The following is a 26,923-nucleotide window of genomic DNA, read 5'->3' on the forward strand; positions in this document are numbered from 1 at the left end:
GCAGGTGACAGGTTCAGCACCTATGGAGACTAGGATTCATAATAAGTGAGTGATTACAATACTTGGGGCCAGGTTTTGGCAGGCACTCAGGAAAAAGCCTGGTTTGTAAGCCACCCTGACCCCATGCTGGAACCTTGTCAGAGCACCCCAGGCCCGTGCTGGCCCTGACACTGCCCCTCTGCACGACCAAACCGTGCCCCAAAATCCACCACTGCTGGAAATAACAACCCATGTGAAGCAATGAGGGACTCTCTCTGGCAGCCTCACTTTGAGTGCCTGGTAAAAACCTAGTGAAATCAGGAATCAACCTAAATTACTTAATTTTAAATGCTGGAGAGCCCAACTAGACAGACTAGGGAGTTTGGAGTTGATTATTCTCTTTTACTCCCTTTTACAATTTAATTACTTCACCTCTTATGGTCTCAGACACCACAAGCCAAGCACTTTGCCTGTGAGAAAAGGTTAACAGACTAATTATTTCTCTTATAATGGGAGAAAAATGGCTTCTGGGGAAAAGCTGTGCAGACCCAAGGAACCCTGCACTTCTCAGGCTCACGGCTGCTTCCTCCTCTTGTGTTTTGAGAAATTTTACCTTTTCTACTACACTGGCCTTGTGACTCTTCCCAAGAAGCCCCACCTAGGGTGTGGGGCCACAAGCTTACACCACATTCGGTAAATTAAAGCAAACGAATTTATAGAGAAACAGAACAAAACATACAGAGTAGGAAGATGGGAATACTCCACCAGGTCATTTCTTCAGAAGAAGGCTGAAGCATTCCTCAAGTCTAAGATTTATATTTATCTCAAGGGAAAAATCTGTGGGCATCACAGGCAGAGGTTAAGCCCCAAGGAAACCATGCAAGTCCAGTGAGCCATTCAGAACACATCCATAGTGCTTCACCAGCAATTAAATACTGTCCACAAGTTGGATTTACCAAATCTCTTACTCATAAGAGCAGAAGGAACATTGACGCAATCAAACTGAGAAAAATACTGGTGCAACCAGGCTGGGGTTTGTTTTTTTTTTTTTTTAATTGGATGGATGATACATTGAAAAAATAAAGTGTTACCATCACTCAGTTCAACAACATCCTGGTTGATGGTAAGGGTAATATTTGTAAATCAGTACATTTTTGTAATAAAATGTCCTATTTCATAGCAGATCCTTCCCTTTGAATGACCTCAAGAAAGTTCTGAAACCAAATCCTACCCAAAATGCTCTCAGCCCTGGGTCCTCATCCTGCACAGCTATCCCTACATGAATGCTCTCATTAGATGATGCACCAATTTAAAAGGACTGGCATCTTATGTAAATGGATGTTACTGCCCTTAATTGCAGCCATAATTATGGGAGTGCCTCAGAACTGAGTAAGGTCACATTAAGCAAACTTACTGGAAACTTCGCAAACTGCTCTGCAACTCACTGGACGAGGATCAGGAGTCCCACAACGGGCATTTATTCAGTCCCATCTTCAGCTCTACGCAAAGCACTGCAAAATCAATCAATCCTGTATGGGATTGCTCCAAGTTATAGTTGGTTTACTATCTTTTTGCCTCGAATGAACTAGTTTCTCTGGCATTTGCCAATATAAATAGTTTAATTCAGAATTAATGTCTTTAAAAATCGAAAAATCTTTAAGAGTCTTCAAGTTTCTTCACTATTAACGTCTTTATTTTCCTCCTCACATCTCAAAGAGCCACATGAGCACCATGGACCTGCTACAAGGGCCAACAAGGAGTCAGGTGTTGACAAGAGCAGTGAGGGCAGCATCCAACTGCCCTGGCACAGCCAACAAATCCCTGCTCATGAAAGACGCCAGCACAAGCATCGTGGCAATGACCAAAGGGGCAGTGTAGGGGTTTTAGTTCAGCCACAAAGCAATGGACATCACCACGTTTCAACAGCTGCATGGGGTCCCCCTCCTAGCCCGAGAGGTTCTGAAACACCAGCCTTACTGAAATCCCTTTCCATACCCTTGGCTGGAGTCAGGCACGGAGGGAGCAGGCAGCTGCCTACTATAAGGCTGGCAGAAGCAAAGTGATGGCTGTAAACAAGCCTGTGACTCACTGGGCAGGAGCCACAGCTGCTCTACACCCGATGACAGCCAGTTTTGTGTGGCACCGGGCAGCTCAGGCTCCTGGTCCCGTTACCAAACCTGAGTAAAACAGCGCTCGCTGCCACATCCATCTCTGCCTCCCCATCCTGCCCCACAGCAGCAGCAATGCCTGCTTTATCTTCCAGCCTACAGAATAGAATTTTCCTAGAAAGTGGGGAAATTATATCCAAACATAACTGAGGCTACGTTCAGAAGTTTTGGTGCACTCGCGTCACAGCTGTCACCCCGTATTACACAAAGTGCCTCACACACACGCCAGACCTCGGTCCCCGGGGAGAAACAGCCCTTTCCAAAGAAGGCCTCGACGAGCCAGCAGCCAAACCTCACGAAGGAAGGTAAAAAAAGGTGCAGATTATGTGCTTTTTATGGAGTTGCCCTTAGGAATACAGGAAGAAGTGCTAACCAGTTGGATCAGTATTTGCCAAAGCACCGGTTTTACACCCTTCCTCAGCCAATGGAGAACACCAAGGCTTGGAGGAGTGAGATGTAAACGCGCCTTCCTACAGACAGAAAAAAAAAAAAAAAAAAAAAAAAAAAGTCCATCACAGCAAAGCAATCTCCAAAAATAACTCAGCAAGCAAACAGCTGCTGGTACACTACGATTCCCTCTTTCCACGCCACATCTCCCAAACCCTCCTTCACCCAGGGCTGCCCCAGCAGAAAGCCGCAATTCCCATTTCAAACCGGCCGAGCTTTCTGAGATGCCGGGCACCCTCACTCCTCGGTGGAGCCGGGAGGGAAAATCCTGACCAGGGGGTTGCAGGAAAACACCACCTTCCCCTTCCAGCCTTGCCCCGAACGCGCGGGGGTCTCTCAGGGGCTGCCCCGTGGGTGGGAAGCCGGGGGCGGGAGGGGAGAAGCGGCCGGGGCCCGGGGGTCCTACCTCGGCAGCGCCGGCCCTGAGGGCAGCGGCCGCGGCGGCGGCAGCCCCACATGGGCGGCGGGCTGGGCTCCGCTCGGCTCCGGCGGAGGCTGGCACGGCACGGCACGGCACGGCACGGCACGGCACGGCACGGCACGGCACGGCACGGCACGGCACGGCACGGCACGGCACGGCACGGCACGGCACGGCACGGCAGGGCCGCGGGGAGCCCCGCGGAGCTGCCCGCGGGTGTGCGCGCCCCGCGCCGGGCGGGGCGGGGCGGAGGGACCGGCCCCGGGCAGCCCCCGCCCCGCCGGGAGCCCCCGCTCCGCCCCGGCCCGGCCCGCCCCGCGCCGCCCGGGGCTGCCCAGGGCCGTGTGGGCTCCCGCGCTCCCCTCAGCCCCGGCACGGCCGCGGGGCCGCCGCAGCCGCGCCGCGCTCCATCGCCCGCTCCCCGCCGGGAGCGCCGCCGTCCCTCCGCTCTCTGCTGCCCTTGGTGCCTAGTTAAAACGAGCCGAGATTTAAAACAAATAAATTGATAAGTAAAGATGAAGTAGACGTGGGGGAGGTGGGGCGGCTGTAGCCATTTTGGAGAGCCGGGTGCGAAGATGGGGATGGGCGGCGGCCGGAGGGACGGGGCTCTGGGCAGCGGCGAGCCCTCAGACGGGCTCGGGGGCACCGCGGAGCCACAGGTGACCCCAGCGCTGACCCGAGCCATCACCCCACCCAGAGCCTCCGGCAGGGCACGGAGAGGAGCCGGGGCTGGGATCCACCTCCCAGGGAGCCGGACCAGTGCCCGGGGAAGCCGATCTGGGCAAATACAGCCTGTTCGTGCACTCGGGGCACAGCCACCCGCCTGCTTGGGGCTGCAGCTTTTCGCTGCCCTTGCCATACAGCATCCCTGAGGACACGTACAGCATCCCCCCCAACGCAAGCTGGAGCGGAATGACGAAAGTCCTCTAGGTCTTTATACCACCCTTGGGGTGATACTGAAGTGCGTTTGTTCTTTTGTTCAGGCTGGGGCAGGTTATTTTTGTGGTTGCCTTTCCTCACGTCTTTGTAATTGGGTAAGGCTGTCCCCCGAGGCAGAGATGAACTAAAGGGGTGTGTTTAGGAACTTCAGAGCTGTTATCACACTCTGTGTCCTGCACTGGGGTGAGGAGCTGGGGAAGCAGCACGGTGCTCAGGAGAGTTACCTGACTTTCTGTGCCTTTGCCTGAGGAGATAGGCAAACACGAGTTTGGGGAGGGGGAAACACCACTGCAGATGAGAGAGGGGCCAAACAGAAAATGAAAGAAGATTAAGGAAGCATCATCAAGCCACTTACTAGTGAAAAATCAGAATTCCCCTTTTAAGATGAAAATGGTTGACATAATCGAGGGAGTTAAGATTTTTTATTATTATTATTATTTTGCTTTTGAGTAAAACTCTCATGCAAATTTTCTTTACCTTGTCAGGATGTCTTTTCATCTACCTGCACACCTCCATCCTGCTTCCCAAGCTGTCTCCAAGTGATATCAACTCTAAGTTTACTGTCTGGGCAGCTGGTTTCAGATCCCCACTGACAACATAAGTACTGTAGCTATGCTGGCTCTGCCTGGGCATCACCTGATGCTTTAAAACTTCAGTTAATAAAGTACAACTTCTGAATTACTTATGGAAATTAAGCCACATGAAAGAAAGGGTGGTTTGTTGGTGTAGATTTTTTAGATAGGGAGTATTGCATGCTTATCTGCAGGTGATGATGCCTCCTGCAATGAGGAAACTTGGCAGCTGAGGTCAGTAGGATGCTTGGTATCCCTTCCTTCAAGTGTGTGTGTGTGTGGCGACTCACATCAAGAACTGAGTTCCTTTGGTCTGAGAGACCAGGCCCCTACTCCTTCTCCAATCCCAGGCTGTAACAGCCCCTCTGGAAATCTGATTTTCTAGGAACTGAGGGCAAACACAAGAGAAAAGTGTTTCACTGTTTATGCAATGCTGGGGAATGCTTCCTTTTGTTTTGGGGGACTGTCACAGTAAGATCCAGCTCCTTGTGCAGCCCCCAGAGCTGAGCAGTTTCTCAAGGTGCCAAAGTGCAAGTGTTGGCCTCTTTGGAGGTGGAAATCACCCGTGTCCACCTTCTGGATAATACTTAACCTTTATTAACTCTCTAGGATTTCTTCTGAAGTATTAATGATTAGTTTGCTTTATCTTCTTAAGGAGCTCAAATGCCTTTACACAACTGTGGCCTTTTCTACATTAGCAAGCTTTGTCGTTGTCCACTGCTAAGAGCGTGAGGATGTGGTTGGTACTCAGAGCCACCAGTGTCCCTGTGCTGTTCTGGAGCTGAACAGTTGTCACTGGCACAGCTCAAAACTTGATTTAGTTAACTCTGGTCTTGGTCACTGACTGCTTCCAGCTTGAAGCGAGGGCCACTAGAGTCATTTGAGAGTTTCTCTGAAAGAAATATCGAACAATTCTGAGTCCTGGGATAGGAGAGAGGCCCTTGGTTTTCGTCTGTTCTCTCCTTGAAACACCTTTTAGTCACAGTTTCTGGGCTTAGTGAAACCTTATCCCCATGTTTCATTAAAAAAAAAGGAAAAGGAAAAAAAAAAAAAAAAGGCGTTTTTTGCAGCTGTTGTGAAGCAGCAGGTAGTGAGGCACAGCCAGAAATGGAGCTCAGGGGGGCTGGGCACTGCAGCAGCTCACCCTCCTGTCCTTGACCTTAAAAACAAAGAAAATCCAACAAAACCACCCATCTGCAAAGATTCCTTACTGCTTGATGTTGGTGAAAGGTTCAGAGTTAACCTCCTGTCCCACTGGCCAGTGAGATGTGGCTCAGTGTCAGCCACACTTCCACTCCTCTTGGCAGAACAAAAGGTCCTGAGCACCAGTGGTGAAGGCAGCCGGTAACCCTGCACGGGCTGGTGGGCAGAGCCTCATGGGGATCAAACAGGCTTTTCTTTTAGTGGTTTTTCTCTTCTGCTTAACCATGTTTATCCTCCTGCACAGCGTTTTTTTCAAGGTGGGAAGGCACACCTTGGCCTTTGTGTGCAGCAGCTGCCCCCCCCACAAAAGCTGTACTGCAGGACCCTAACTGTGCAGAGGACTTCAGTGTTCTTAAAAGCAGAACACATTAAATCACTGATAAACCAGTGCAAGTATTAACAGCAACACTTGCTAGAAATCTTGGGTTTTGCTCAAGGTCTGTATAGCCAACCACTATCGAGGTTGTTGAGATTTTGTCCAAATTGGAGAGGTGTAGTTAATCTGGCAAGTGGAAATAGGAACAGATTCATGAGGGAAATAAATAAATCTGATAATTTATTTGCATTTAGGAGAACTCAGCAGGAGAGAAGACTGTTCAAGGTAAATAGTCACAGTTTCTGCCTGGGATGTTTGATCCTAGCTTGTGCTTGGATAAACTGAGCAAGCAGGGTCATCCATTTGGAAAATGTTTCACTTAGTCCTGTGCCTTCCTCAGAAATAGTTAAATTAGAGAAATTGCTGCACTTACAGGCCTTGCAAAATATTTTTCCCTTCATGTGGCTTTGTGGTTTCAAGGAACTGAAGAGAAGGCCTCAAAAATACATTTTTCCTTCAGCTGCTTGGCAAGGAAAAGGGCTTATCAGAGCAACGTGGCTGGGGCAGGCCTGGACTGCCTGGGGATACCAATCCCATTGACTGTGTTTTTCACAGGTCACATTCCTCCTGCTCTAGTGTGAGCCAATATTTTTTACCTCTGGATGACAATAATTTATAGATGAATAAATCAATTGGATTTTTGTTCCTCAGCTTCATTGGGAGGTTTAAGCTGTTGGGTGCTTTGTTAAATTCCTTGGAAATTGGCCACATGCAGGATTGCACTGCATTCAGTTCAGCCAGATAAAGGTCTTTCATAAAGATATATTTGCAACCTTTACCCAAATTGTAAGTGGGCAGGAGAGGAATAAAAGGCAGAAACCAATAGGTGAACCAGCAAACAAAAGTTAATACAATTTTTCATGTAGTCCCCTTGTAGTCACTGTTCGTGCTGTACCTTTTTTTTTTCCCTTTCTCTGAGCTCTTTCTTTTGTCTAAACTATAAGATCTTAAAAAATCAGGTGTATCCTTGCCCTGAAACATAGAAGCATATTAAAGTACCCCAAGACTGGAGACTTAAGATGTTTGGGAAGCCTTATCTTTTTGAGTGGGAATTATCATCTCCAGTGTGGTGAGACCCTAAGAGCTTGCCTGGCCTTTCTCAGGCTCTGTGGAAGAGGGAAATCTTGTTATGTGCATTGCTGGAGTGCTTGTTGTGCTATTTTTATGCTGCTCAGTTTTTGTGTGTGCAGCTGTAGTCAAGTGTTGCTTCTTGATCCCAGACAACTGAGATTTTCCATAACCTTTGACTAAGAAAAAATGTATCTTTAATCACAGCTCCCCTTCACAACAGGCAGCATGTAAGAAGATTATATAAATATTATATTAAGCACATTTTTTGGCAATTTGCTTGCATTGGTGTTGCATTTCTTTCCACCAGTGTCTGGGTGATAGAAGAAATAAATTACAAGCTTGGACCATAATGGGAATGAATGCTCTGGTGTGTGTCTCTTCTAACGTGGGGATTCCTCGTTAATTAAATACCTTGTTAAAATAACTCTGACATAAAATTGTCTACCAAGAACCCAGATCGGGGCATTTTCAAGATGAATCCCCTTACACTTGGTTGTTGGTGGGTATTTTGTGATAAACCTGCATAGGTAGAAATAATTTTTTCTTGCTTAGAGAAACAAAGATAAGGCTTTTTTTTTTTCCTTTTTTTTAAAGCTGGTAGAAAATTAACATTCAAACTATGCCTTCTGATCACAACTGAAGTGGAAAAGGATTCATGACCCTTCTGACCAACATCCTGAAGATAGCTCCAAGAAGATTTTGGTGGCAGTTCTTCTTGGGCTCACCTGGTTTCAGACACTGATGGGACACTGATGACAGATTTTTGAGTTATTTCATTCAATCTGAATGTAATTACTGATTAAACGAATTCTATGAGTGAATGAACAAGTGTTAATCCATGAAATAAAAAGCAACATAGGTGTTTGTCTGCGTGAATAAATGCAGCATGGATTTTATGACAGAGAATCTGTTTCATCCAACCAATTCTGGTAGAGTGGCAGAGGTGCAGAGAGAAAAGGGTACCTTTGGAGGGCTCTTCTGTCCTAGGCCAGTGACTATGAAGAGTCACTTGTGCCTCAGGAGATGGTTTTGTAGTCAGGGAGAGCAGACCCACATTCAAGGGTCACCACTTCCACTATTTTATAAAAGGAAAATAAGACTAAACAGAGACCACCCTCTTTCCCAGCTGCCTTGAAGACAAGGAAGCAAACACCTACCTGTGTGTTCATTCTGCTGCTGATTTGCACAGCACACAGTCCCCAGGGCATGTCGGGTGCTCGTGTTCAGACATCCAGGGTGGTTCTGCATCAGGCACCGTGCTGGTGTGAGGGATTCAGACCTCCAGCACCACTGCCCTTGCTGTGCTGGATGCTGCCAGTTATCCATGTCCTCTTACTCTCCTTACAGATTTGTTGCTATGGTGAGAAAAGCCAAGCCTTAAATATTGAACTCCCTGTTATGTCAGCTGGTATCTGCCCTGTGTGGGTATCACTTGGTGTGTATTTAAACAAATAAGATAATAAAGAATATATGCTTTGCACTGTGGGCAGGTTCTGCCTCCAAATTTTGGGTTGTTGCTTTTTTTTTCCCCCCTGCTTCAATTCTAAATTGGTTTGTTTTTGCTGGAACTAACCTTGAACTCTGCCCAACAACACAGAGGATTACAACTGTTTATGTCTTAATTGGGGAATAGGACCAGTAACCTGTCAAAACAGATTTTTCCTCCTGAGAAGTTACAGTCAAATGCAGGACGGTTTTCACAAAATGTTCTGCTGTATTATTTGGTGTTTGCTTGCAGTCTGCACCAGCAGATTAGAGCAGAGTTTGGAGCACTATATGGTTTTATGCTGAACATATTACTGGAGGAAAATGAGTTTACAAGGTGTTTTATACAGTGCAAGCCTGCAGCTTCACTCTGACCCTCCTCGGGCTGTTGATAACACTCCTGCTGATCTGCTAATGCCAGCACAGGACACTGATTAGCCTGTTTTAAAGCCTCAGGGTGGAAAACAACTGGAAGTTGCTGCCGAATCAGAGCAGAGGAGATGCTGCAAACGGGACAAGTGTTCTGCCTCTGACAGTCCCACCAGCAGTGAAAACCACAAACTGCACTTTTCTCCAGCAGAAAACGTGGAAGCCATTGCACCCCACACAGCAGCTCTGCCTGAGGCTGGCCTGGAGCACTCCCAACAAAGGAGCTGCTGCTGCACCCACATTCTTGTGGTGAAAGTCCTGCTCTGCTGCCCTGCCCCAGCAATGGCAGATTAAAAACGTTATGGAACAAAGCAGGACAAGTTCTCAAGCGCAAAGGCGTTTTTATTTGTATAACATAAAGCAAGGTCTGCTGTTTGTGCTGAATGTTTAAACACTCGCTGAGAGCCCACAAACGGTGCCTCGGGGTTTACGTTTTTTTTTTTTTTTTTTTTTCCCAAGTAACTTCTGAAATTGCAGTCTGATGAATCAGAGGAATGAAGGCTGATACTCCTGCTAGTTCTCGGAAAGAAGGGATGTCAGGTCCAGGGCAGTAGCAGAGTCTGTGGCCCCTGAAGATCACTTTGGGTATTTCTTTAATATGGCTTGTTCTTTATAAATCTTTTCACATCTTTTCCAGAAATGCCTGAGCAAGGGAAAAAGTTTGGAGTGAGTGATTTCCAGACATAAAACAGAGATTCAAAGACATCATAAGAAAGAGCCACCTTCATTTTAGGCGTCTGGTAGCTTGAAAATTTTGTGTTCAAGTCGGTGCAGTGACACTGGGGGGGGGTTGCGATACAGAGTCTTGCATTCAAGCTCTGGAAATTATTTCTGTAGGAGCTAATGTTTCACTTTTGAAACAACAATCAGAAATGAGCTTTGACATTGCACCTAGAAAAGAAGTGTCAAGTTTTAGTTAAAAGCATTAACAGGAAAGCAGTGAAGCCTTGTTCACACCATCGATGCTATTAGCATATGGGGGGTGTGCTTTATTCAACGCCAGTGAACCCCCTGCTGCTCTGGGTAGCACCTCAAGCTGCTCACAGGCTCAAGTGTCACTGGAGGCGGTTTCTGTGCTGCTGCCTCCTCCTCCTCCTCCTCCTCCTGGTCTCATGTTTCGCTGAGGTACCTCTGAGTCCTCTTAGCTGCTCCTGCTGGGTGAGCGGCTCCCCTGGACGCTTTGGGCACAGCAGAGCAGTGTTTGGGAGTTAGGGGGGCTTTCTGCAACTGCAGTTAAACAGAGTGACCAAAACCTGCCCCGGGCTGGCAGAGCACCTAGCTCTTCTCTCTCCCTTTAAACTGCCATGTGGTTGCACACCCACGAAGCAACCTGAGCTCTGAGTGACCAGCCCTGGGTGCCACAAGCCTCCGCTGCAATCCGAACGAAATAAAAGGCATTTAAATACTCACATGCCATCTCTTTAATTTCAAGTCATACAGTTGCTGTGATCTGCTTTTGGGAAGGATTTATTTCTTCCAAGAGATGTTTGTGCTATTATATTAGGAGAAACTCAGCATCTAGCTGTGAGAACTGCAGAAGTGGTCTGATTTTGGGTTTATGGCTGCAGTCCAGATCTTTGGATGAACTGAAATGCAACAGCAAATTATAGCAATTGGGGTCCTAAAACAACTTCTGGGGTCTCAAAATACCATCAACCCGTTGGTCATCTAACCATAGGTGTGGGCTGTTAATGCAAGACAAAACTGAAAACAATGCCTTAGCGTCTGACTAAGCTGGTTTCTAACAACGTGGGAAATATCTCTATATATAGATTCTGAGTTTTGTAGTCAGGAGAACAAAGCAGATGAGAACGTTTCTTATTAGGTAAATAATAGGCCACTAATTTCCTGCTTGCATCTGAAAAGCCTGTGAATTGCTTGAAAGGGCTTCCTTCCATCTGTTTTATGCACGTCTTAATCTACACCTTACCCTTCAGCTGAACTACTTATGTCCTGGTTATATCAAAGCATTGAAAGCTTCCTCCCTACAAGTATCTTCATTCTAGATTCTAAAATAATCATTCCATCTTCAGAGCACTCAGCAGTTCAATTCTCTCGGTTTGGGAAAATGGTAAATACTTAGGATTATTTGTGGAGATACAAGGCTTAAGCAACTTAGACAAAAAGAAAATGAGTCATTGAAATGAAAAACCAAGTAATGTAAGGGAAGTTCTAAGTGACAGTCTTCCCTCATTTCTTGGAGCAGCACGTGGAAAAAGCCTAGAAATTGATTTAGTGTGAATCCTGTAATGCAGTGGACAAGCGAGCTCTGCACACAGCAGGTTCATCAGTCATCCTGAGTATGGAAAACAGGAGCTGCTGTGACAACACCATGCACACATCCCCCCCCGAGGGCCAGAAATGTGACCCACACAAAGTCCTGTGCCTGGATTACTGCTGGCTCCTCTCCAGCACCCTCCTGCCCAGCGTGGGCTGGCTCCAGCAGCACTGGGCTTGCACAGCTCTACACATTTACAGGGTTTTTTCAGACCTGGAAAAAACAACCCAGCAGATGTTCAGTGCGTCCACATTGTCTGCTGGCACCACATGCAGTGTCTTTTTAGTCTCCATTCATCAGAGTCTAGAGCAAGACAAGCTAAATTATCTGAAATCCAGTGTCTTGGGTGTCTTTAGATCCAGTGTGAGGGGCAAGGACAGAAGAATAGCCACAATAAGTAGGATGAATAAAGCAAATCATCTTAGACATTCAAAGCTATTATTTGAAAGCGCCAAACTGCATTCATGCCTAAGTTTTCATTGTTTCAAAAACAAGAAAAGGAGCTGTTTCAAGAAATAAGGGAAGTCTGTCACTTCCCAGCCTCACTTTTCTTTAAGAAAAGCCACACACACCTGGAGACAAGGTTTCTGTGGCTTCTGACAGTGCCAGTGCCTCTGCAGCTTCTGAGGAAATGTCTCTATCCTGATGCCTACCTCAGTGCTTAGTTTGGTTAAAGGATTGAGATAACACTGTCCAGGAGAACCTCAGACCAGCCTCCAGTTAGGCACCAGTAGCTGAACACTTGGAGCATATTAAATTACCTGAAGTTAGAAGCACACAGCTCTGATCCCTTCCAGGCATAAGGAGAACTTGGAATTCATGGTAATTTTCTTTGTGTGAACAGCAAGGTGAACTTTGCTTTCAATATCAGCACTTAATACAGGGCAAATATCAGATTCCCTGTAACTTGGGAGGAGCATGTTTGAGTGTTCATTTAAGGTAAATCACATTTCACATACCAAAAATAATAAAATAATATTGTTTCCAACATTTACATACAATATTTACCAAGCTATCTCTATAAGAATGAGATAAAACTATTAATTCTGAGCCAAAATCCAATTATGACTTATTTTTCAGGGGCCCCAGCTTGTCAAAAAGCTTGGTAATAACAGAGTATATGTTTCTGAAAGCTGTGTGTGGGGAATCCAAAGACCTACTTGTGTTTCCAGTGGTATATTCTCAGATCCTCCTCAATATAATAGTAAGAAGTGAGCAAAAGAAATGTAGTAACTCTGCAGTGGTTTACACCAAGCAGTTTAAAAAATAAGAGTGTGGCTTTCTAAGTCCTCAGTACACACACAGTGGCACACAGTGCAGCCCCAACAAAGAGAGATTATCTGAATTAGAGCCTAAAATCAGAAAACTGAGCATGTGATTCCCCCACCCCAAGATGAACATTCAGATGAAGATGCCAACATCTTTATCTCAGCTGTGCCAGGGTTTCATGCCCTCTCCCAACTGCTTTGAAATAGGTGAAGTCTGTGGCCTGGGTTACAGAAATCAGTGCTTTTGTATATTATTTGTGAACTTAACTGCTTTGCATATCGTTATCCAGGGAAAAATCAATGTGGGGGCATTGGTGTCAGTCCACTCCTCTGTGCACAGTGAGGGGTTGGAGAACACGCTCCCTTCAACTACAGCCACACAATCACATCTTTTCACCCCCTTTGCCTCCCTCCATTCTTTGGCCATTCCCCATCATTCTTCCATTTTTCATCCTCTTCCCCCACCATCCCCTCTTCTTCCTCTGTCTTTTCCCATAAATTTACTTTTTTCCTTATGGTTTCTCTGAGGCATTACATCCCAAGCCCCCAGCCCAAAGGACAGCCCTCGGCAGCATCACACGGCAGCAGTGGTGTTGCAGGAGGACCCACCCACCCCAAGAGTGCTGCAGCAGAAGACAAGGAGACACTTACTGATGCTTTCTGGTTTTATTAAGAGCCCCACAGTCAGGTTCTCAACCCCATGGCAAGGGTGCTGAGGTAGTGTCACCCTGTCTGCCCCAGTGTCCCCAGGGCGGGAGGATTGACTCCGGGGGGGTCATTTGGCAAAGCCCTGGATGTCACAGCGGGGTCCCTGCCACTTGTCGTAGCACTGGCAGGTGAACTCCCTGGCCAGTTTGGACACGTCCTCCCCAGACTCCAGGCTCTGAGCCATCATCCAAGGCTTGCCAGCACGCAGGTCAATGGAGAAGCAGGAGGGGTCGAGGTGCAGGTAGCCCTGCTGGTTGTCCTGGCGCACGCAGCGGCCCTGGCCAGAGCACAGGGTCTGGCTGCACAGGTCAGCACTGGTGGTCACATTGACAATGTAGTGGCCCAGGGGCCCCTCCACGTATTCCTTCAGCCTCAGGCACATCTCCTGCAATGGCATTTGGTGTCACAGCCCTGCACAGCTGAGGAACTGGGGGTCCCTGCTGACAGGGACCTGATGCCACTGTCTGCACTCACCTTGGAGGCGCTGTAATTCAGGCTGCCCCAGAGAATGACACCAGCAGCACCCTGAGCTGCGCTCTCCCCAATGGTGTTCATCAGATCCTCCTGCACCCACAGCGAGAGGAGAAGTCAGCAGTGCCCAAAGCCTCCCACACAGCCCCAGCAGAGATAGAGTCCCTGGTGCCAACCCATCAGCCCAAGAGGTGCCCACTATTCCCACAGCCCCATCACCTGGGAAAGGAAGTCCAGAGTCTTGTCAAAGGCAATCTGGGAGTAGGGCAGGACAGGGATGCCACTGTCAAGGATTCCACGCTGGACAGCGAAAGCCTCGGCCACGCGGTGCCGCACGTAGGAGAGCACCATGCTGGTGCCATTGAGGCAGACGGGCAGGTAGATGCTGGGGTAAAGCGCCCGGCTGCTCCTCCAGAGCCAGGACAGATTCTTGTTCCTCTGCTGGTCCACATCTGGGCAAGTCCCGTTGTAGGGCAGGCTATCAAAGTGATTGTTGTAGCAGTCAGGGAAACCATAGAAGCCCCAGTAGGCACTGGGACGGAGGCTTTCTCCCAGCCACAGGGTCTTGTTCATGAAATCACAAGCACTCTTCTCAAATTGCTGCTTGGCCATCTCCTCCACCTCCTCGGGGGGCCACTGCGGGTGCTGCTGCTGCACCAGCTCCTCTGACTTCTGCTGGTAGATCTCCATGGAGCCCCAGTTGCGGTCCCACAGTGGGCGCCACTTCTCCCAGTCGATGACAGCCAGCCCATCATAGTCAGGGCTGGGCAGGGTCGCCTTGATGTCCTGGGTGGCCTGGTGGATGTGAGCCTCCAGGCTGGCATTTTGGGGAAGCCCCCCATTCACTGGCACCCCCTCAGATGTGTAATAGGGGAAGAGACCTAGCCTGTTGCTGTAGAAGAGGGTGATGTCCTGCCCAGTGAAGGACTGCTCATTATTGGCCACCACATCGAAGACCTCCAGGCTGAGGGTGACATTGTATTTCTCAGCACATTGCTGGGTGGGGATGTTCCAGATGGTGACAAAGGGGCGGTTGACGAGGACAGGACCGGGCCCCCCAGCATGGGTCAGGGCAGGCAGGAGCAGCAGGAGGACCCAGCAGGACCATGCTGATGCCATGGTGCTGGTGTGCTCAGGGTGAGTCCTGGAGCTGTCTGGGGAGAGCTGAGACCTGGGCAGGCCTTGATCCTTTTATCCCCAAGTCAGGACCGGCATTAATCCACACCTCTGTTCCAAGTGGTGCCGATCCCCCAGGGTCACCTCTTCCACTTCCTCAAAGTCACGAATCTATCAGCAGCTGGAGCCCAGCACAGCGGCCCCGGAGTGGGACAGCAGCGTCAGCTCCGCGCAATGAGGGCAACGGGCTCGGCTGGGAAGGAATGCGCAGAGTCAACACCCCATGACTGGCCGGCGATGAGTGGGCTGGAAAGACAAACAGACACGGACGGGGCGGGAGGAGGAAGGTCACGGCGATGGATGCGGGCTGCGCCGGCCGGGCGCCGCTCGGGAAGTGGAGAGCGACGGCCATTCCCTGGCGGCAGGAGGGCACTGCTGGCAGGGAGCTCGCGGCACCGGGCAGGACCAGGCACGACACAGCCCGCGGTGGCACGGGATACTCCTGCGTGGGCGCCGCGGCCACAGGAGGGCAGGGCCTGGGGACACCCGCAGCACAGGACAGCAGCCACAGAGAGCACGGCACGGGGACCCTCCTGCGGCGGGCAGGGAGGTGGCTGTGCCACGCGGGGCCGCTCCACACCCACGGGCAGCCCTCAGCACAGGGCAGTGGCCGGAGAGGCTGCACGGGCACACGCAAGCAGGGCAGCGTCGGGGACAGGAGCCACGCTAGGGCACCGCTGGGGGACACTGGTGGCACGGACAGCGGAGCTCAGGGACGCGCGCGGCGCAGGGGTGCCCCCGGTCCCGCGGGGCTGAACCTACCCCGGCCGTGGCGCACAGCACGGTGACCCCGCACGGCGATCCCGAGGGCTCCAGTCCCGCATCCCAGATCCCGCCCGGGGCTGGGGGCAGGGCCACGCGGGGAATCCCGCTGGGGGCGGGACCGGGGCGGGCCGGGGCCGGGCCGCACGCAGCCTCCACGTGGGTGGCCCGGCCGTGGCTGCCCACGCGGCTCCGGCCCCGCGGGGCCGCTGCCGCCCCTCCAGGCGCTTCCCCGAGCGGCTCCGGCTCCGCGGGGCAGTTCCCAGCCCCGCAGAGCTTTCCCCGAGCTGCATACCGACACACGCCTCTTCCCCCCGCCCCGTCCGTTGTGTCCGCGAGTTGAGTGACTCGTGCCTGCCCCGCCCCAAATCAGCCCACATCTCTCTCTGACCAGCTTTATTCGAGGTAAAGCGCTTCAGAATGGGGCAGCACACGGGGGATCAGCACCACGCAGCACCCGCTCCCCGCCCCCGTGTCCCTCTTGCCCCCATCCCTCTCCTTACAACAGGAGAGGGGTCCCTCTCCTCCCCCCATCCCCATGAAGGGCACCTGCACTGCAGCAGGGTGGGTAGAGATGAGGCAACGGCACAGCCCGGGCCTCACACCACCCCAGTGAGGGACGGCCCTCCATAATTAGCTGCCTCCCAGGCAGGGCAGACTCCTCCTACACCGCCACAGAAATGGGCAGCTCAGTCCAGGGGCAGGTAGCACCAGCTTGCAAGCAGCCACAGCACCCCAAGTCCCAGCGGTGCCAAAGGGCCAGGGGCGTCACTGCGGGGGCCAGCACGTGTCTGGCAGCCACTGCCCTGCCAGCCCTGGTAGCAGTGGCAGTGAAAGTGGGTCCGTAGGAAGAGTATGTCAGCAGAGGAGAGCTGGCCCTCAGCCCAGAAGAGGGGGCGCTCGGGGTGGTCAGCATCCCGGCGCCGCAGCTGGAAGTTGGTCGAGTTGAGGTGGAGGAAGACATCAGCATGGCTGTCCTGGCGCAGGCAGCGACCCCGGCCCTGGCACAGCGTCGTGCTGCAGAGCTCTGCTGCTGTCGTGACATTCACCACATAGCGTCCCAGGTCCCCCTCCAGGTAGTTTTTCATTAACTGGCACAACTCCTAAGGAAAGGAAGGCACCAGGGTGTGACCCAGGGAGAAGTACCTCAGATGGAGAGGACAGCTCAGCCACTGGTCCTCCCCTGGAGGCAGGTGATCCCTCCAACCCATCCACCTCCCACACTGACCCCAAACTTACCCGGTTTTTGGTGTCAGCTGCATCACCCCACAAAATGGCCCCAGCTGCACCCAGTGCTGCGCTCTCTCCGATGGTGGAGATCAGGTCTGCCTGTGGGGGCACGGTCTGATTAGCGCCCACACACCCCATGCAACACCCACTGCCCCAGCACAGTGTGCTCCAAAGTGCCCATTGCAGGATCAGGGGGTCAAGACTCAATCTCTGCTCCAGGGAAAAGGGACTATCCCAACAACTTGGGGACAAGGCTTCCCAATACCACCCTCCTCCTTGAGGGGCTAAGCCAGCACAGCACAGGGGCTGTGGGCTCACACACCCCAGGGTTCCAGTTGCAGTCCTGCAGTACTTCCCAGGCACTTCCCTGGTGATAGTCACCACTGATGCCAGTCCTGCTGCCAGACATCCCATGCATAAGGGAAACAGTTTGTGGCACCCCATCATCCAGACCAGAGAGGGGCTGAGCTGGGGGTCCTAGGAAAGGAAGCACCCCTCCTGCTCCCCGGGGCCAGCTGCCAGCCCAATGCCAAGTGGTGCCGCTTCCCACCACACGGGGACAGTCAAACCATGGGGTGCCAGTAACACCACTGAGCGCAGACACCAGCCTCCAGAGCCACCCTGCTCCACGGGAGAAAGGTGCCATACACAGGCAGAGGAACCACCTCAGCTGACCCCAAAGGCCAGGTGCCCTGGGCTTTGAATGAGGATGTCCCAGAGGTACAGCCCTACCTGGCTGAGCACATTCAGCTTGCGGAGGTAGGTGGGCCGGGTGTAGACGAAGACAGGTAGGGAGTAGTCATCGTGGTGCTTCTGCGAGATGCGCATGGCCTCCATCACCCGCGCCCGCACAAACTTGCGGCTGTTGGGAGTGGAGTCCAGCAGCGGGTCGAGGTAGATGGAGGGGTAGAGCGCCGTGCTCTCCTTCCAGAGCCACTTCAGCTGGTCATTGCGAGACTTCTCCACATCTGGGCACTGCCCGGTGTAGCTCTCCTTGTTCTTGCTGTAGTCGTGGTTGTAGCAGTCAGGGAAGAGGTAGAACCCCCAGAGCTGTTTGGGTCGGAAGCTCTTGGCCTTGCGCAGGGTTCTCACCATGAACTCCTGGGCAGCCGACTCAAACTCAAACGCTGCCTGCTTGTTCACTTTCTCAGGAGGCCAGGTGGGCTGACGCCGTAACACCAGTTCCTGTGACACCTCCCGGTAGATATCCTTGGGCTTCCAGTTGCGAGCCCAGACAGGCCGCCACTCCTCCCAGTCGATGACGGCCAGCCCTTCTTTGGTGGATGAGCGGATGTACTTGTCGATGCCCTCCTGCAGGCGGGCGAGATGATCGGACAGGCTGCTGTTTTGGGGGACGCCACCATTGATGGCCACACCTTGACGGGTGTAGTAGGGGTAGAGCCCCAGGCGTTCCTTGTAGAAGATGGTGAGGTTCTGCCCCACGAAGCCCTCGTTGGGGGAGGCATACAGGTCGAAGATGCTGAAGTCGAAGGACACCTGGAAGCGGGGCTTGCAGTCCTGGGTGGGTACATTCCAGGCCACCAGGAAGGGCCGGCGGGTGAGATGGGGGCTGGCCGACGGCTTCTCGGGGGGCTGCCGGGCCAAGGCCAGCAGGGCCAGCCAGGGCACAGCCACCGCCGCCGCGCAGCCCCCGCGCATCCTGCCCGACGGGACCTGGGGGCGGCGGGAGAGGAGAGTCAGAAGGAGGGGCTGACAGGAGGGGGTGCAGGCAGGGGCCGATCTGCCCGCACCCCCCAAGGCAGACCCTGATCCAAGTGCCCTCCCGGGGGATGCGGGCAGAGCCCCGGGTGGGGGCCGGTTCTCGGGAATCCCGGTCCCAAGCGGCTCCGCCCGCTCGTGCTCCCCCGGGTGCCGGCGCGGCGCCGCCTTTGTTCGAGCCGGGCAGACAAAGCGCCGGGGCGCGGCCCCCGACGGCCTCGCTCCGCTCCCGCTCCCCGCGCGGCTCTCACCGCGCCTCAGGCCATCCCCCGCCGCGGGCTCCTCAAGCACCGCCGCCTCCCCCCCGCCGCCGCTTTTAAACCTTCCGGCACGCACCACCCGCGGGGGCGCTGGCCCCGCCCCCGCGCCCCACCCGTGCCGCGCCGGGCTGGTGGCACCGACTGTCGCGGGGCCCCGGGCTCCGAGCCGGCGGCGGAGCCCCGCCGCACACACACACCTCCGCGGAGCCGCGGTAGCGGGCACCGGGCACCGGGAAGTCATCCCCCCGTCCCGCCGCGATTGGTACGGCCCGGGAGGACACGCCCCCCCACGCGGCGGAAAGGGGGCGGGGCGGGGCCGCTGTTGGGGCCGATAGGGGGCGCCACGGTTGGAGGGGGGAGCGCGCGGCTGAGGTGGCCGAGGGGCCGGGGGTCCCCAAACCGCGGTGACCGCGGGACGGGGCTGTCCCCAGGAGGGTGATGGTAGTCTCAGGGGTGGTGCTGTCCCCTGGGGGATGGTGGTATCCCCAGGGTCATGGTCACTCCGGAACCACAGTGACTCCAGATTGGTGGTGACCCCAGGGCGGTAGTGTCCCCAGGATCATCATCACTCGAAAACGGGGACTCTGGAATGGTGGTGACCCCAGGATGGTATACCAGGATCACGTTTTCCCGAAAAGGTTGGTGATCCTACAATGGTGGTCACTCCAGAGTGCTGGCAAGCCAGAATGCCGGTGTCCAGAGGTGGTGGTGACACCAGAAGAGCAGTGTCCCTAGGACGGTGGTGACCCCAGGGCGGTGCTGTGCTGGACAGGACATCCTGTGCAGGGCTAGGGTATTCAGTGCTGCTGACTCAGCCATGGCCCCGTGGGCTTCCTGCCTGGAGAGGACGGGGGGGGGGGGGGGGGGGGGGCATGGGTGTGACAGGGCTGGGGGGCTCCTTCCCAGAGCACTGCTGAGGCTCCAGCGGGTGCCCTCTGGCAGGCGACAGGACAGGCAGGGCTCAGGGACCAGCCATGTGGCAGTCCCCATGTGCTGCCTGTCCCCTGCCTGCTCTGGCCAGGGCTAGCCCCTTGGGCTGAGGGCCATCGGGGTGCCCCTGCGCAGGAAGCGTCAGACTACGAGGGTGTGTTGGGGCCACCAGGGGAAGGAAGCGGGATTGAATCTACGGAAGTGCTCCCCAGCCAACCCCCAGCTCCCTAAGGATTAGGCAGGAGCACCAAGCTCAGTATTGTTCAGCATCAGCTCCTGGTGCCACCAGTGCCAAGCCCTGGCCGCAGGCACCTGCAGCTGGCTCCAGTTAGTGGCACCACTTGAGTGTCAGCTTTTGTGGTGTAGCTCCCACCGAGAGGGTGACAGCCCTGCTAGGGATGGGCACTGCATCCAGGCCGGCCACTCCAAATCTGGGCTAGACCCCACAGCTTGGCCTGGCCTGCAGGCAATGCCAGGCATCAGCCGGGAGAGGGGCTGGGAAGGTCAGCTGGTGGCTGGGTGTTGGCTGCCAAAACCCTTGGGAGAGATTGTGGGGAGCCAAAAAGTCCCAGCGCTGCAGGCGCTGCCCTTCCTCTCTGGGCAGTAAACAGGCTTCCTTCGCCAGCAGCTAAAATTTTCCGTCCTCCTTGTGCAAAGGTATCGAGCCCCACCGGCAGTGGGGTGGCCAGAGGGGTCACAGATTTCCACTGCTGGGAGAGCTGAAGTCCTCAATGTGACGCAGATTCTCACTGCTCTCCCTTCAGTGGGAGCATCATCTGACTCGATTTCCCTCCTTCCTTCCCATAGGGAAGACTTGCTTTTGGGAAGGGGCAGCTGGGCAGATCCAGCCTCCCCTTGCCCTGCTGAGCACGAGATCATTCCAAGTCATCCCGAGTGTAAAGGGATGCAGGATGGCAGCAGCAGGCAATGGCCAGGGAGAGCTGAGCAGGCGAGCTGCTCCAGGCAGCAGGAGGATGGGAATCCCTCACAGACGGCAGATAAAGATAACGGGGCATGAGTCACAGCCACTCCTGCCGGACAGGTCCGGGCAAGGTGTGAGAGGAGATCAGCTTGGGAATGGAGCAGCCATGAAGCCAGGAGGGGACGTCAGTCCCTGCCTTCGCCCTGGGCCGGGGGCTCCATCGGCAGCAGTGGTGGCCCTGGCAGACACAGAGACGGTCACGGAGCCAGAGAGCCACAGGCACTGTCTTGTGTAACCTCGCCGGGCTGTACCACCCTGCGCAGCCACCCGGTCCCCTTCTAAGGTACCAGGATCCACCCATCCCTCCTGGGGCTGGGGTCCCTGTGGATGAATGGGCCAGAGCCTCACCCCCCGAGGCTGGAGGGCTGGCAGGACGCACTGCACCACTCACTCTCATGACAGCTTTCATCAGCAGATCATTTCCGAGCCGGCTTGCGCAGAGGAAATGATGAGAGGTGACGGTGGCTGCAGGAAAACAGTTGCGGGGCTGTCGGGGACAGGACGTGGGGAACAAAGTGAAATCACACTTGCCCCACGGACAGGCGGCAATGCTCCAGGGACGGGCGGCATCCCAGCACAGGCTCACGCCGGCTCCAGAACGTCAGGCCCCCGTGATTAATGAGGCACTGATTTGGCAGGGCAGGCGGGGAAGGAGCGGACAGGCGGATCCTCCCCCCCGCGGGGCTCGGGCGGAGCCATGGGAAGTCAGCTTGCTGCTGGGCTGCCTGCGAGCCTCGGGTGCTCGGACCTCCGTCCCCACACGGGAGGGGAGAGAGGCCTGAGCTCCAGCCCTCGGGAATGAACACGGAAATTACATATATTTCACATTAGTTATATATTTAAAAGATGTCACGGCAGCTACAAGTAGAGAGTCACAGCCTGACAAAGCCACCAGCTCCTGCCAGTCCCGGGTGCCAAGTGGAAAACCTGGAAATGGCTGTGACTCAGGGGTCCTTCACCATCAGCTCGGCCACATGTGCACAAACACCCCCTTCCCGAAAAAACGGGGCTCGAAATGCCGGCAGCAAAGTCCACCTCCCCTCAGGTACAGCTGCCTTCCCCAGTAAGACACCTCTGGGACTTGTGGGCTCTACAAATAATTTTATTGAAATTTAACAAAAGTGGACAGATGCACTGGGAGGAAGGACCAGAAGTAGTGTACATTCCCCAAACCCATGGGTCCTACCCACACGCTAGAGGAGCAAGGAGCCTAGTGTCGGTGAGTACGATTCGGCTACACATCCACACGGGAAAGCACAACGTTGCACGAAATTGTAAAAAAAGAAAAAAAAAAAAAAGAAATCAAAACGAAAACTTTTTTTTTCTTTTTTTCTGCTTGCTCCAACACCACAGTGGACACAGATACTATTTACAGTGACCTTCACATTTTTTAAGATCCCTCTAGGTGCTCCCAAGGCCCTGCTGCTGCAGGATTGCTAGGGTCCTGGGGGCTGGCTGCTGTGGGGACCAGCCTGGGAAGAAGCAGGGCAGGATGCAGCCTGTTGGCAGTCTGCAGAGGTTTGCTGCCACTCTGGTGACACTGAGGGGGTAGAAGGGTGGGAGAAGGCGTGGGTTTTGGGGAAGCATGTTTGATATGCTGGGGGAAGGATGGGCAGCCTGTCAGAAAGGACAAAAGCACCCTTGCTAAACTGGTCACAGCCTCTGCTCCCTCCCCCGGGTTCAGGCTATGCCTTGCCAGCAGACTTTTGGCTGGTAGCCAGGTGAGGGGCTCCCCACTGGGGTAGGCAAACAGTGCCAATCCCTTCCCCACTCCTCCTCCTCCTCCCTCCATTCCCAGGGCAGGGTTGGTGCAGCTTCCCGTGCCCTCAAACAGCAATGGGGCAAGGCAGCACAGACAGTGTGGCCACGGTTTTCTCTCCTCTTCCTGGGGACAGCAACTCCTGCTCTCCTGTGGAGCTCAAGGGATGCCCTTCCCAGGGAGCTCCAGCCAGGGAGAAACTCAAGAGCAGGTGGTGCAAATAAGAAACACTTCAGTGAGGGATTGTTTTAAGACAAGACTCTTTCAAGCAAGAAGAACAGAAGATGTCAAAAGAAGTGCCCAGCATCACAGTGTAAACCAGCCCTGCCCTCCAACTTTCTTGCCTGGTGGCCGCCAGCACATCCATTTCACCCATTTCACCCTGTGTGCTTGCTCCTGTTGATGGGAACCACGGGTGGAAGGACTTGAAGGGAAGAGGTGGTGACAGGAAGACAGCAACAGCCACGTCGCTGTTATCTCCCCGAAGCCGGGAATGTGGCCCCGCGCCCGGGCGGCTCTCAGCAGATGAGGGGATGGATACATCCAACACAGACAGCGACAGGGCTGGCAGCCAAGTGCCAGCAGCTTAAATTAAAAATCGAGGTAGCAAACATCTGAAGTGCTTAGAAAGTAAATAAGTTCTGGAACGAAAAAGGAGGAAAGCCAAGCTGGCTGCTGTGGGGAGTAGGCTCTGACCCACTTTAAAGCTGTGCCTGCTGCCGGTCCTCCTCTGCCTGCCTGGTCTGGGCACAGCTGAGCAGGGAGGCAGGGGCTCCTCATGCTGCCAAGGGGCATTTGGGGTCAGACCTTTCCCCCAGCAGCTGGACACACGCAGGGTTGAGAGGTTCTTCAGTGCTGCCAAGATCGTGATCTTCTCAGTTGGGAGGAAAGAGGAGAAAAGAGCAGGACCTTCCGAGGTGGGGCAGAAAGCCTCCCTTTAAAGTGCATCGCATTTCTCCTCCTGCCACCAGCTGGGATGCGGGAGGAGCCACAGTTCACATCGCCAGGGAGATTTCCAAGCTGGGGCAGGTACACCGATTGATTGTTTCAGGGGCACAGGGAAGGAAGAGAGGATTCCTTTCCTGCTTGGCTTAGTCGAGGCCCAGCCTACAGGGAGGTATGTTCAAATAGCAGCGGGGGTGAGGAAGCTGCCCGGCAGCCCAGTCCCGCCGCAGGCGAGGGACGGCGCTCAGCAGGAGCCAGTGTGACAATGGGGGAGGCAAATCCGCTGCGGAGCTGAGACCTTGCTGCCACCAGCAATGGCCAGGGACTGCAGAGATCTCCAGCAGCCAGCAGCAAATCCAACCTCCCCAGTGCTGGCATAAGTGGGGAAATGCAGTGGGGGAAAAGACTGAGGCCTAAGAGAGTGGCATCTGATCTCCACTCCCTTCCCGAGAGGAGAGCAGCAGCCAGCCTGATGTGCTTCGAGACCCCTCAGCCTGCCCTTTTTATCCTCCATCAACAAACCCACACAGGGGAGCGTCACATCACACCAGTGTAAAGGGACATGCTGCAACACTGGCCATCTAACCTGCGGGCCCCAGGGACCCTGGGGTGCAGGGCAGGGCGTTACTGTGCCCTGGCTCTCCCTGGGCCGCATACCTGAGAAGCAGGGGATTCTCTCTGGTGAGAAGTGCAGGCTTGCTCTCCTTTTCACAGCTCAATCACAGCAGCTTGTTTGCAGTTCCAGTTACCCATCAAACGTCGGCTAACGGCTACAAAAGGTATTTTAGTCTTCTGACTCAAGCGAGGATGTTTTTAAGCAAGTCGTTGCACAGAGTCACCCATCTCCTGCGAGGGCCTGCTCCATCCTGCCTCACCTCCAGGCGAGGGGAGAGCCACCGTCCCGCCACACGCCGGGAGTCCTCCTCGGTGGGAACACGACGCAGCCTGGCCCGGCAAGGCTGGGGGCGGTGGGGCAGGGCCTCCCGCCCGCGGGCAGCCATGTCTGGGACTCACACCTCGCAGATAATCACTGGGAAATCCACGTGAATGCGAGGATGCTCTAGTTTCACTATGCCCTGAAAGAAGAGTCAGAGTGGTGAGCAGAAGGGACGGCCAATCGACATCCCTGAGCCCTGCCAGTCACCCAGTGAGAGAGAACACTGTGCCCTGGAGGAACCGGAGGGACCAGGGTCCATAAATCGCCTGTGACACCAGGTAGAGCAGCACACAAAACACCAGCACTTTGCCCTTTGCACTCATCCCTCGAGAGCCGAGGGCAGCACGGCTGGCTGCCACACATGGCAGGGCGAGAAAGGAGGGAGCTGCTCTGCCAGGCACTGCCTGTGCAGCAGCTGGTGCGTGACTGGCAGATATTGGCTGTCTGGGCTTTTCATCCGGCACCTTTCATTCACGGGATTTAGAAGAATGAAAAGAGCTCTCTGAGAGAATGCAGCCGGGGCAGCTGGCGCACAAGAAAAGCGGCTTTCTGTGCGGACGGGAGGCTGCTGAATGCACGTTCCCTCCACACCAGCCACAGGAACCATTCCCATGCCCCATCCAAGCCTTCTCCTGTTACAGCAACAGAAGGAGCTGCTGGCAGCTGGGGGGATGGGGCAGAGGGGGAAGCAGGGGCTTGGGCTGCACCCACAGAACCTGACAAAAGTCTGCATTAGCAAAGGACTGTTCAGTGCTGGTACCTGCTCTCTCCAGCTCAGCTAAGCTTTCCAACTGGGTGAGTTTCAACCCACATGAATGAGGAATCAGTTCCACAAGCCAAGCCTGCCTCTGCAAGATTGCCAGCCCAGGAAGCAGAACCAAATCCTTCCGTCCATAACTGCCTGCTCAGCACTCAGAGGGGTCCCATCCTGCTGAGAGGCTGCCCACTCCTCAGAGCACACTGACAGCTACCCCAGGTGCTCACTACAGCTATGCCTTTCTGCTTAATTAGGGAAGACTCCTATAGGGGCTCTCTCCAGTCCTGGTTTGATCTGCCCTTATGCCTCAATTATGCCCCCAAAAAATTCCCTACATGCAGGCTCTCCTGGCCCTGCACCATGATCTTCACTTGACATCCCAGACCCTGCCCAGCTTCACACCACTTGCTTATTTAAAGAGGAGACTTTTCCACTGAAGAGCAAAGTACAGAGCTGTCAACACTGCTGAGCAGCTGGAGGGGACGTGCATACTCATGTCAGCAGCTGACAGGCTCTGGCTGCTGCTCCCCAACACAGGTCCTAGCCCACCACAGTGACATGACACTGGCTAAGGCAACACAGCACTCTAGACCTTGTGAAAGGTGCTTGGTAAGGAGATACCATGGTCACGTAGGTCTGCCTGGCACTCTGTGCCCCACAACATACTGAGCTATCTCCCCCTGCCTGGCAGTTCTGAAAGGCTCAAGCACTGTTTCTCTCCAAAGAGGGCAGCTGGAGAGGGCCAGCAGATCTCCCTTTCCTGTCACAGCCCCAGGTGACACGGGTGTGAGCTAGGACACACAGGAACCATGGCCTGAGGCAGAAACTGGGGGGGAGGAGAGAGTATCCACCTTTCCAGCAAGAAGATGCCCTGAGGGAGATGGCTCCTGTGAAGTCCGGACTTCAAGTGTCACCGTGGCGCTTTGCACTCACTTTCCCCCACCCTCCTCCGCACATTACCTGAGGTATCAGGTTCTTGTGGATCCTCTTCAGCTTGGCGCGCTTCCTCCCGTTCTTGGTGACGATTGTCTCCTCGTAGAACTCGTGAGCAAGATCCCCGTCCTCATCGTAATACATGGAGCTGCCGAGAGCAGAGGGGAGGCGCTGGGGTGAGAGCCTGCCGGCCGTGCCGGCTCCCTGCGCCCCGAGCCGGGCCGGGGGCTGTGGCAAGCCGGCCCCCGCTGTCCCGGGGAGCTGCAGCGACCACCCGCTGCCGGCTCGGCGCTGCCGGCGGCTTTTCCTGACCCCCGCGCCGCGCCTGTTGCTGGGGCCGGCCCAGCAGCAGAGCCCCCCGCCCCACGACCGCCGCCCCCCGCGCCCGCGTCTCACCCGCGCCGTGTGAACACGAAAGGGGTGGCGGCGCGCGCGGCCCGCGCCCGGGCCAGGGCCTGCTGCCCGCCGGGGCCCTCGGGGCCGCCGCCGCCCGCCGCTGGGGTGGCGAAGGGCCACAGCCCCCGCGACTTGGAGCCGCTGGCGCCCATGGCGGGGGCGGGGGCGGCGGCGGCGGGGCCGGGGGGGCAAAGGGACGGGGGCGGCCCGGAGCCGCCCGGCGACACCGACCGAGCGCCGCCTGCGCCGCCACCCGCGCCACTTCCGGCGCCCGCGTCACGTGACACCGGCGCGGGACGCGCCCTCCTCCCCGCCCGCCGCTGGC

The 26,923-nt window shown here is 54.6% G+C and overlaps 4 protein-coding genes across 5 annotated transcripts in view; all 4 read right to left on the minus strand.

Moving 5' to 3' along the window:
* Positions 1–3,110, minus strand: part of LOC136296199 (6-phosphofructo-2-kinase/fructose-2,6-bisphosphatase 4) — a 50,239-nt gene extending 47,129 nt beyond the window's left edge. Inside the window, exon 1 of the mRNA XM_066195083.1 lies at positions 3,001–3,110. Within this exon, the coding sequence (XP_066051180.1) occupies positions 3,001–3,052 (52 nt within the window). The 5' untranslated portion in view covers positions 3,053–3,110. The remainder of the gene's footprint in view (positions 1–3,000) is intronic.
* A 10,174-nt stretch (positions 3,111–13,284) lies between these two features.
* On the minus strand, positions 13,285–15,836 carry HYAL1 (hyaluronidase 1). Of its 2 annotated transcripts, none has more exons than XM_066195355.1 (4): positions 15,751–15,836; positions 14,032–15,234; positions 13,816–13,905; positions 13,285–13,726 (listed from the first exon to the last, which is right to left on the minus strand). In XM_066195355.1, exons 2-4 carry the CDS (start codon positions 14,929–14,931, stop codon positions 13,409–13,411), a joined length of 1,308 nt encoding a protein of 435 aa, XP_066051452.1. In that variant the 5' UTR covers positions 14,932–15,234; positions 15,751–15,836; the 3' UTR covers positions 13,285–13,408. The 2 variants fall into 2 exon arrangements, with proteins under 2 accessions (XP_066051452.1, XP_066051453.1); XM_066195356.1 differs by having other exon boundaries at positions 14,032–15,181; positions 15,751–15,803.
* A 104-nt stretch (positions 15,837–15,940) lies between these two features.
* On the minus strand, positions 15,941–18,985 carry HYAL2 (hyaluronidase 2). Its single transcript, XM_066195353.1, has 4 exons — positions 18,951–18,985; positions 17,713–18,654; positions 16,990–17,079; positions 15,941–16,853 (listed from the first exon to the last, which is right to left on the minus strand). Exons 2-4 carry the CDS (start codon positions 18,637–18,639, stop codon positions 16,440–16,442), a joined length of 1,431 nt encoding a protein of 476 aa, XP_066051450.1. The 5' UTR covers positions 18,640–18,654; positions 18,951–18,985; the 3' UTR covers positions 15,941–16,439.
* Positions 18,986–21,952: 2,967 nt separating this feature from the next.
* Positions 21,953–26,851, minus strand: TUSC2 (tumor suppressor 2, mitochondrial calcium regulator). Its single transcript, XM_066195503.1, has 3 exons — positions 26,599–26,851; positions 26,230–26,350; positions 21,953–24,651 (listed from the first exon to the last, which is right to left on the minus strand). The coding sequence occupies exons 1-3, from the start codon at positions 26,748–26,750 to the stop codon at positions 24,586–24,588; spliced, it is 339 nt and encodes a 112-aa protein (XP_066051600.1). The 5' UTR covers positions 26,751–26,851; the 3' UTR covers positions 21,953–24,585.
* Positions 26,852–26,923: the final 72 nt, after the last annotated feature.

This window comes from Chamaea fasciata, unplaced genomic scaffold (genome assembly GCF_029207755.1).
Source record: "Chamaea fasciata isolate MVZ Bird 193981 ecotype frontalis unplaced genomic scaffold, bChaFas1.0.hap1 SCAF_13, whole genome shotgun sequence".
Classification (NCBI taxonomy): domain Eukaryota; kingdom Metazoa; phylum Chordata; class Aves; order Passeriformes; family Sylviidae; genus Chamaea; species Chamaea fasciata.